Source organism: Castanea sativa, chromosome 1 (assembly GCF_040712315.1).
Source record: "Castanea sativa cultivar Marrone di Chiusa Pesio chromosome 1, ASM4071231v1".
Lineage (NCBI taxonomy): Eukaryota > Viridiplantae > Streptophyta > Magnoliopsida > Fagales > Fagaceae > Castanea > Castanea sativa.
The window spans coordinates 90463564-90474063 of NC_134013.1; the positions used below are offsets into that span (position 1 = coordinate 90463564).

Consider the following 10500-nt stretch of genomic DNA (forward strand, 5'->3'; position numbering starts at 1 on the left):
GAGTCAATATTACGTCATACACTTCAATGGCTCCATATCAAATTTAACCTCCGATGCAAAGAATAAAGTAGAATGGCACTCTCGTTGTTTATAAAGGTTTCGAAGTGCCTCCATTCAGGAACTGATAAAAAGTTTAAAGTTTTATAGAGTAACTAGTAGCTGACCAGTGAATTCAAAAAAAATTTGATAATCTGTTTTTTTGTTAAAGTGAAAAATAAAAGTATTATATGAGATTTAAAAGTGTTGGTTTCAAACTCTTCTTAAAATGATATGATGTGCTAATATCATAGCAAAGTATAGTCGATATGATATATTAAAATTTGTAAATTAAGCTATCTATATTTGTTATTTGAAAGTGTTTTAAATTTCATAAGTTTGTTTGTTTGTTTTTGTTTTTTCAAGGAAACTATTTTACGTTATATATATAAGACGGGATATTTTGTAAATAATGTAACGTGTAATTGAAATTTATTTATAGTACTCTCTACAAATGGTTTATCCTCTATTGACTTGAATGTCTTAAAGAGAAATTAGAAAGAAAAAAAACACAGAACTTTAATAACATAAAAAAAATGTAATTTTATTAAGAACCTACCAATATTACGTTGAGAAGGTGACATAATTGTCAATGAAGCAGCTCTTTTTTTTTTTTTTTTTTCTGCACAAACCTCTCTTTCCAAATTATAACTGAAGTAGACTAAGTGGATCAAATGGATCGAATAGACTGGGACTGAAATGGACTAAAGTGAACTGAACTGGACTGAATGAGACCAAAGTGGACCAAATAGACTGACGTGTACTGAGATGGATCAAAATGCCATGCGGAACATTTATAGTAATAATAACTTGCAATTGATAGACGGGAAAAATATGAATTTCTTTACATTTTTCAAATTTATTCTTTAAAGGAAGGAATTATTTACTGTTTCCGTAACATCCCAAAAAGCCATAAAATTATTAAAGAGCTTTCATTGTTTGTACATATATTTCAATGATTAAAGGCATTAGTCCAAGCACCCTCCCTTTTCTTCTAAAGAGTAATCACTCATCAGCACTGCTTCTGGTGGTGTAATACAACTTATATAAAGATTAAAGAGCATTTTTTTTTTTCTTGATAGGCTCTTATATAAAGAACTTTCTGCTGAATAGATGAGCGAATTTTCAACTTATAAATAATACTGTCTGCATTTATAGCGAGATGATTCCTTCTAGACATTTACAGGAGTTTTTATAGATATCAGGGCATGATTTACATGGGTTTAAACGAGTCCAGAGCTAGCATTTGATATCTCAGCTAGCTGGTTGCCTACTAGAGAGAAATATGATACAATGATGAATGATCCACTAGTGATTGCTGTCAATGAAATTATTTACATACTCCTGATTCTTGAAGCAAAATATCATAACTATGATTATCAAAAAAATGATGAAAAAGACATTTACGGGTATATAAAAACATAAATATTTTCCTTCAAGTTAGGGCCTCGTTTTCCTCTATCTGCTGTATACCTTCCTTAAAGGGACCAGACTCATGCAAGAGTTTCGTAACAAGCCTGACCTGCAAACAGAATAACTAATTAGATACTGTAAAATCATGCAAAGCATGTATGTAAGAATAAGAAATCTTCTATTTCAACAAAAGAATACTTAAATCTTCTATGCAGACAAATATTATCAGCATTTTTCTTCCCTTATAGACAATTAATTTCACTGAAATTTCACTTCTCAGAAGAGAGAGGGGATTAGAGAAAAATTGAAATTAAATAACCTCCTATGGAGAAGAACGGCCGCTTAGATTTTTATGCATGTGACAGAAGAAACTACACCAGCACTCATGCACAAAAGCTACGCTATATGTATATGTAGTCTTACATCCACTATAAAAATCGTTGCCAGTTTGGAATATGCGTATCCATGTACCCAATTTCCTGATATTCAAACATCCTACGCTTAATGGTGTACATGCAATTGTTTCCATGCACAAATAAATTGGGCATAAGATGGAGCTCTGTTGCCTTGAAAGGATGAAATTCTCATACTGATGGCTGATTAATAATCCCTCATTTCTCAAAAAGAAGTTTCTGCCTAAAATACAGCAATATAACACTAATCACCTGAGTTGATTCGCGGACTAGAAAATCCTCTATGGCCTTCCTGAAACTTGTATTAATAAGGTAATGGCAGCTGTAAGTTGTCACAGGCATATAACCACGCTGAATCTTGTGCTCACCCTGAGCTCCTGCCTCAACTGTGTTCAAATTGAGTTCAATAGCTGCTTCTATTGCCTGTTATATCAAATCAAAGCACCCATAAGAAACAAAAGAATAATAAGCACTTCTTCGCAGGATGATGTTCCTTACACACTGGAATTCTTGGCATAATTAACTCCAAAAGAAATAATTTATAAATTCTAGGCACTCATGGTTGCCTGTAAGCTTGAGCTTTGTGATTAAGTGGGAAGAACAATCACCCTGGGCTCAAGGGTTCTAAAGTGCACTTTCACATTCATAGTTATTTTTTGTTTTTTGACATGTAAATAGTTTTATTGAAACAAGAGCAAAGAGGAGTGCAGCCCTAATATGCAGGACGTGTAATATCATGTTCAGAGTTATAGCCTAACATTATCATAGATATAGCTGTTGTTTCAGAACATGGAAACTTTTATAGATTGTTCCTCTGGTTATAGAACTGAAGGTGAGGAGTTGAGAATTGTAAATTATTTAGGTTCAAAATTAGACATAAACCTGGTAGTAGCATGCTTCAAAATGCAAACTTGGATAGTAAACTCGCGGCTGACATCCCCATAGCCGCCCAAATAAAGTATCTCCTCCTATAAGGTTAAGAGCTCCAGCAACAAATTCTTCCCCTTCTTCAGCAACAACAAGTAGTACCTGATCCCCCATCTTTGATCCCATATTGTGGAAGAACTCTCTTGTTAGATAAGGAGTACCCCACCTATGGATGAATCAACAACATATCAAAGATGAGCATCTCAAGATTTTCGTATAATTCAACAAATCTTTGACAAAATAAGGTACAAAAAGCATATTAAAAATGGTTTTGTAAATTACATACTTTCACTAAAAAGCCAAAAAAGAGGGGCAAATGTTAAGGACCATACTTGTTATCGGTGGTGTTCCTGTAAAAATTATAGAAAGAATCCCAGTGCCTTGCCTGCCAACAGAACCATAAAATAATTAGGATAAGAAGTCCCAACTCTATGACACCAACAATTTTTCAACTATAATATCTGAATAGGAGAGAAATAAATGCAATTACTGTAAAAATGGCCACACCATTATCGATGGGAATCATTATGGAGAACTTGGAGCACCAGATCATTTTGGCCTAAAGGGAAGCTTTTGTTGGATTTATCCATTTGGCACCACCTTAGTCTATGTTAGAGGAAGGTAATTTATAGAAGAAGCAAACCATATGTAATTGCTTTACAAACTGTGCAACATTTTGCAATCTTTGGAGTTTTACCCAACAAATTATGAAGACGATGTATCCCATCTTTAAATGAGTATACATATATACCGTTTGATAATTGAATAAAAACAAATTCATGTTTTTTTATTTCTTTGAATTCATGTATTAGGTAGTTTATGCTGAAGTCATCATTAAATTTTGGCTTATTACAACATTTCTAAACAAAAGCCATACTACTATGGGTGAAAAGACATTGAAAACATTCCACAATTCAGAGAGGTAGATTGACACCATAGTTCACACAAAAAAGAAGAAGAAAAAAACTCTTTCTTGGATAAATTTTAGATTTTTAACCAAAAATATGCAAATTTATGTATACATGTCATTTTGAAATTTTATTTAACCATATATAAATATTTGAGAAAATACAGGCAAAGCATATGTGAAGCAGGATAATTAAATATGCTTCAGACATAAGTTATCATACTCAAAACAGTAAAATGACAATGAACAAAGCACATAATTACATAATAACTTGAAGTTATCCCTACTATCCATTACCTTTATCTCATAACCACGAAGCCGTTTCATAGTCAGATTTTGCACAGAAATCTGCACCACAGGAAATTCAATGAGAAAACATGCAACTTGCATGTCCAAAAGCAAGTCAACTGATATCCTAGTCTAATCGACAGTATACCAAGTGAGAGGCAAAGGCAATCATTTTCAGTAAATTGGCATTGGCTTCTACTTGTATGTGTGCGTGTGTGTGCATGTGTGTGTGTGTATATATATATAGAGAGAGAGAGAGAGAGAGAGAGAGAGAGAGAGATTCTAAATTGTACAAAAACAAGAAACAAAGTATAAATGGGTTAAGATGCAGAAGAGGATTCATGACCAATATCCTACGTGGGCCCCAAATTCTGGATATTTCTTCCATTAGTTGTAGAAGACAACTAAATCTGCAGACACTATAACAATTTACATCTTTTGTCTGCTTTCAATCCATGCTTTTATTTTCAGATTTTCGATTGATTCCTTAGAGTATCATAAAAAGTTTCCTTAAGTATTTTAGTGTTGTCTAAATTGATCATGTATCTTCATACCATTCCAATCACATCCATGCACTCTTTTCTAGAGTCATCCTTGCCATCAATGTCCAATTCAAATGATTATTATCAAGATTCAACCTTGAAGCTAATCTTAACAAGCATTGATGACAGTCAATCAAATCAGTACAAACAAATCACCAGCTCCTCTTTTGCTTGAAGATGAATTTTCTCATGACCATTAAGTCTCTCATAATATGTGTATGTATAAAAAAAATGTTTTGGAGGGACCAAACCAACCTTTTTGCGTTCCTGACGAATATTTTTTCTCTTACTTTGTTTCATGTCCATCAAAAACTCATCAAAACTGCAGCACACAAGGAGATTCATTCATTTTATATTATTTGTGCATACAACACAGCAGAGAAAAAATAAATAAATACTGTATCATGCAGCAACTAATAAGTTGAGGCATTTCAGGGATTTACTACTGCAACTTGTTCTAATTATACAATGCTTATATTTATGTTGACATTTAAGAGTTGAAGAGCTAATAATGTTATGCTTAAAAAATTCGCCCCTTCTGTGGTCAGGTATTTTTTTTGAAAATTTGACTTTAACCTTGAGGACAGAATAAATATGGAAGGACCAGAAATCAGAAGGGATGGATTAACCCCAAATAATATAACAACAGAATATATGCTTAAAAATTCCAGGAAAACTCAACAAGCTGGAAACCTTTGAGAGAGAGAGAGAGAGAGAGAGAGAGAGAGAGGATAAAAAATTCATATGACTGATGCATCTTGCCTAAAAGGGTGGCCAAAATCATAAGGATTGCACAAATAAGCTCGGGAGTTGCTTGACCAGGGTCATGTAGGTCCACAATGTTGCTAATAGTGGACTAAATCAATGCAAGCAAGCCTAGACTTAATCATTAACTTCCTTGATGCTACCCTTGGTTGCATATATGAAGAAAATGACAATCACCACATAATCTTCAAGGGATGTGTCATGATGCAACAATGGAGTGCCATATAAAACTAATATAGACTATTATTATAGTCTATTATAAAAGTCATGTTACCATGACAAAAAAAACTGTTTAGTATCACTCACTTCTTATAGTTACGATTTTTCCAGTGGTACTGCATTCCAATCCTCTGCAGAAAACCTCCTTCCTTCAGTTTCTGCCACTCTTTTTCAGACGGGAAGGTAATATGCAATGATGAAAGCTGAGACTGTAAAAGATATAAGGTAACCTTAAGTGACCCAGCAGTCAATTCTTGTGTGTCATCATAAATGAATATAGAAACACCATAAGTGCTCTTTAGATTATCTAAAATATTGTACCAAAAATAAAAAAAGATTATCTAAAATATTGAATCACAAGAACGTAGCCAATCTCCTGAATAAGGAAAAAGTAATAATCACAATATAACTAGAACAAGAGCCATACTACAAATTAACTTAAAGCCTGCATTAAACAAATATTAAATACTATATTGGAAAACAAATCCTTTTATCAATAAAATGTGGAAGTGTGTTCTAAGACCAAAGATGGAAAATGCAGCTATAAGATTTCCTCACTTAAATATCAGATATTTTCCCCATCAGTTATCTTTTTCCACCCACTGTAAGTAGAGACCAATATCACAAGAAACCTTTACTCATCTCAGCACCACCTACAAAGCATTTCAGTTTCTTCTCTCCTAGCCGACTTAAACAATAACAAACACACACACACACAATTATAATTATATATATATAAACGGAAAATGTTACACACATAGATAAGTAGCATACATATTTGTGTGTGTATACACTTAGGAAATACAAAGCACAAGAAGTATGTACACAAAGAATTATTCAATTCATCTGTATGAGCTTTTTAGAAAACTACTAAGAAGATTCTATTCCTTGTGATGATTAATATGCAGTCAATACCTTTTTCCCAATTTTTTCTTTTTCTGTATATATTATTGTTTAGTTTCTAAATTTCTAGGGGTCTAACATTGTAGCACTATAATATACATACTCCCATTAGACATGGTTCCACAGGCACAAAGAAAATTCCACATAAGCCGCGCAATTGAATTTTACCCTCTTATTCTTCTTTGTTATTTTATTTAACTTTTTAAGTAAATGATTCATTGAATACGTGCAAAAGAGGCTTAAATTAATTTTCCCCCCCTCATATATGGAGTATATTTGCTTAAATCAAATCTTTTGTGAGCAGAGATCCCATATGCAGCCTGGTCCTGGCAAAGCCTCTAATTCTTAACAAGATATCTGAACTGAGCTACAACACTAGGTGCCTTGATGTAGTATAAGGTTGCTTCAGCACAAACTTTGGTAATCATCAATCTCCAAAAGTTGAAAGAGTTTTAGTTGCAAAGCAGTTCACCATTCTCATTCTGACCTTCCTAAAACTCTACCTGTGCTTATTGTGGCTTGACCAAGTGATATGTCAATTAACTTCATAAAGAGGCAAAAACGGAAACTAAAATTTCAATATCTACAAAGATATCTGACTAGAAATACAAACAATTGTTCATCAACAAAAATATGTGAGGGAAGTTCCCAAAAGGCACTTTAAGTAATGACAGTATATACACATCAAATTTGAGTTTTCATATGAAGATACTGTTTCCCTGAATATTTAAGTTATATAAACATGTACAAGTACAGGTGCATCTTCAGCAGTACTAATCCAGAAAAGAGAGGAAACTGATGCCTGATTTAGACACAATATAATATGTCAAGTCACATCATCTATCCCACATCGACACAAACAGGGGAATTTTCGGTTAACCCAATTAATAAAACATGTCTCCTTGTTTCGTACATTGACAGAGAAACAACAGCTGTAGTAAAAAATAAGTTTGGAATAGATAGATGAAAAAAATACAAACAGTAGGTATAGAAATAGCTTAACATAACAAACTAACACGTGAAAATAAAGAACCATTTGATTCATCCAATACCTTGGCTGCCAGCTCCTTAAGAGCAGAGACCAGAACGTCAAAAACTTGATCCTTGAAAGAGGTATTGCGAATTAAAATTCTTGGACCAGTTACTGGAGTAAAAGGTACACAACACTGCAACTTTGGATAATATCTTGCCCCAAAATTGTAGTATGCATCGGCCCAAGAATGATCAAAAACAAATTCACCATAGGAATGGCTGCAAATGTAAATGAAACAATATTATCAGCAGGGACGAGATAAAATTTAAGCATTTTACGGAATTGTAAAAGAAAGTACATGAAAACTTTCTGTGTGGACAACATAGCAGATGGTAAACCTTTTAAGATAGAGTGGAACAACACCTAAAATATTGTCACATTCATCCTTCACAATCATGTGGCGTGGCATCCATCCTGTTTCCTGAAAGTAAAATTAGCAAATAATTGATTTACCACAGGAATTTTCATCTTCATTCACATCAATGCACGACCTCACCTCCACCTTGCTCTTACAAGAGGAGCAAGTCCCATTTGCTAATCAAAAAAAGGAGCAAGTCCCATTTGAGCTAGAGCTCATTGGCCCTGATGATCCCAGACCCATTGATGTTTACTGGGAAAGTTACGATTTCTCATAAAGTTTCCAAGTGGGAATGATTTGTTTTGAACATGAAATGTGTAGGTGTAGCACCATGGATCAATCAGGGATCCACAAAAGTGCGTAAATTGAACAAAAGATTCATTTATGCTCACAGAAATTATAGATAGTGATTATTTAGGCCCAGAATTTTATGTATTATATTTGAGGTAGACAACCTTTCCACCAATAAATACTACAATGTTCGTTAAGGAAGTAAATATTGGAGCAATTCTTAATGAAAAGTGGAAAGTCGAAGAAAGCAGAACTGATTACTTGGAGTAATAGTGTAATACTCATGGCAAAGCCTCTATTATACTCTTTAGCAAAATAAAAGATCAGAGGACATTCATTTTCTAGTGCTAGATAAGCTAAAAAGCGAGATACTAAAATGGCACCAGGAGAAATGGAGAACATTACAAATTATAGAGGTCAAGTGTGAAGTAATGATTCCTAACCTTCACTGCACAATTAGACTCCTCTAAGCTCGAAAGAAATCCATGTGTAAGAAATGGATTATATTTTTCAGGACCTGTGGCATCCAAAGCGCACGCATCCCAGTCATTAGGTGAAACCTCTAAGATTGAAGAAACAACTGAAACTGATATCCTTTTAGGTTTCACTTCATTTGCTGAAATGTCCTGAATTGAGAATCAGTACAATGCTATTAGCTACAGCAACTAAAAACAACAAACAGATAAATATGCAATAAACAATCCAGAGGGAGGAGGGAGGGGGGGGGGGGGACCTCTGGCGTTGATCCTGTCAAAGTGAAATCTCCAAGTGAAAAGTCCACTTCCTGTGGTGGTGCTACAGACTTCCTAGATCCCCAAAATAGTGCACTAATTCTAGGCACCTGAACTGAGGTTCCTGTTATATGCCTACATTGTGCTTTTCCCTACAAAGTCAACAGGAAAAAAAAAAAAAAAAAAAAAAATTTTTTTTCAGTTCATCTATCAGTTTAAGCCCAATTTGTGAAAAGTAAACATTGAGTGAAACTTGAAACACATCTCAACCCTCTTCTTGTCATGGCCCTGATTGAACCACCAAGCAATAGTCAGAACAAAAGGAATATCATTTTTCTTTGTCTAGACTATTCCTAATTCTCCATATTTAAAAGATAATTTTTTTTTTCTTCAAAAAGCAAACTATCCAATTCATTGTACCATTATTCCTAAACATAGCAAGTAATCATAACATGGTCCCCAGAGAAAAAAAAAAAAAAAAAAAAAAAAAAAAAGAAGAAGGAAAAAAGAGGTGTATAAGTCCAAAATAGATGACAATAACCAATACCCATATCATAAAATGATTTTTTAAGAAAGTTTGAGAACCAAATCCAACCAAATAATCACTTTTCACACAACTTTAGAACACCAGTTGGTGTAAACACAGCAATATGTAAACTCACAGACCCAGAGAGAGAGAGAGAGTTGCTTACGAAATTAGATGGGAATTGGCCTAGAAAAGGAGAAGTCTTGCAGTAGCTCACTGCTACTGCCATGGCCACCACTCTTTCTCTCTCTCACACACGCACTATGGAGACACACTCAGACTCTCTCTTCAAATTGCATGCAACGTGGCAAACTCTAATGCCAGGTCTTATTTTGATAGATATAATATAATATTGTGGCGACGATTTTTAAGGTCGTTAAAACAATCTCTCTTTTTGACTTAACAATCACTCGTAGTAACGACCAATGTACATCCCGTTAAGAAAGTCCGTTATTAGATCGCTATCTTCGCCGTAATAAGTTACAAGAGAATTAGGGCCATTTATTTTCCATCTCAAACTCACATTTTTATATTTTAAACAACATTACACATATTTTTATACATTTTTTCACACACGTATTTCAAAAAACTACAAAAATCTCATCTCAAACTACTCTACCTAACACCCCTTAATTTGCACTCGGTGTCCATTTGAATAGTTTATTTTTTGCTAGCTTATGTTACTATTTAACTTATTTTTGCTATTATTTATGAGCTTTACTACACTTTTTAGTATTATTTATGAGTCTCACTGTACTACTTCCGCTAATTTTTACCTTTATTTTCAGTACTTTCAACAAAAAGTTTTCAATTTCAGCAAAATAAGTAGATCCTAAACAGATCCTCAATTTCACTTTCGCTTACAAGTGTTTTAAGTCAATATTTTATAGTTCAGTATATTGTTTACACATGTCGTACAAGTGCACTCAATTTCACTTTGGCATGTTTAGTCCACATATATTTTATAGTTCTGTATATTGTTTACGCAATTTGTGTATAAGTGTACAAAACTCTTACTTTTGATGAGTATGAAAGAAACCATAAAGAGTTTTACCTACAATTTATAGGACGGGTTAATTCCTACCCTGGGCTCAAACCCGCGACCAAGACTTGCTATCATACCAATACTGCCTCTTCTTTACACAAAT

At 33.8% G+C, this 10500-nt stretch overlaps 1 protein-coding gene across 2 annotated transcripts; it reads right to left on the reverse strand.

Annotated features, from left to right (window-relative positions):
- Positions 1-1144: 1144 nt before the first annotated feature.
- Positions 1145-9669, reverse strand: LOC142622881 (uncharacterized). Of its 2 annotated transcripts, XM_075796441.1 has the most exons (13): positions 9519-9636; positions 9097-9114; positions 8829-8978; positions 8539-8721; positions 7785-7867; positions 7466-7664; positions 5598-5719; positions 4782-4848; positions 3994-4044; positions 3122-3174; positions 2745-2955; positions 2115-2285; positions 1145-1558 (listed from the first exon to the last, which is right to left on the reverse strand). In XM_075796441.1, the coding sequence occupies exons 1-13, from the start codon at positions 9579-9581 to the stop codon at positions 1472-1474; spliced, it is 1458 nt and encodes a 485-aa protein (XP_075652556.1). In that variant the 5' UTR covers positions 9582-9636; the 3' UTR covers positions 1145-1471. The 2 variants fall into 2 exon arrangements, with proteins under 2 accessions (XP_075652556.1, XP_075652557.1); XM_075796442.1 differs by lacking the exon at positions 9097-9114 and having other exon boundaries at positions 9519-9669.
- Between the last annotated feature and the right edge of the window lie 831 nt (positions 9670-10500).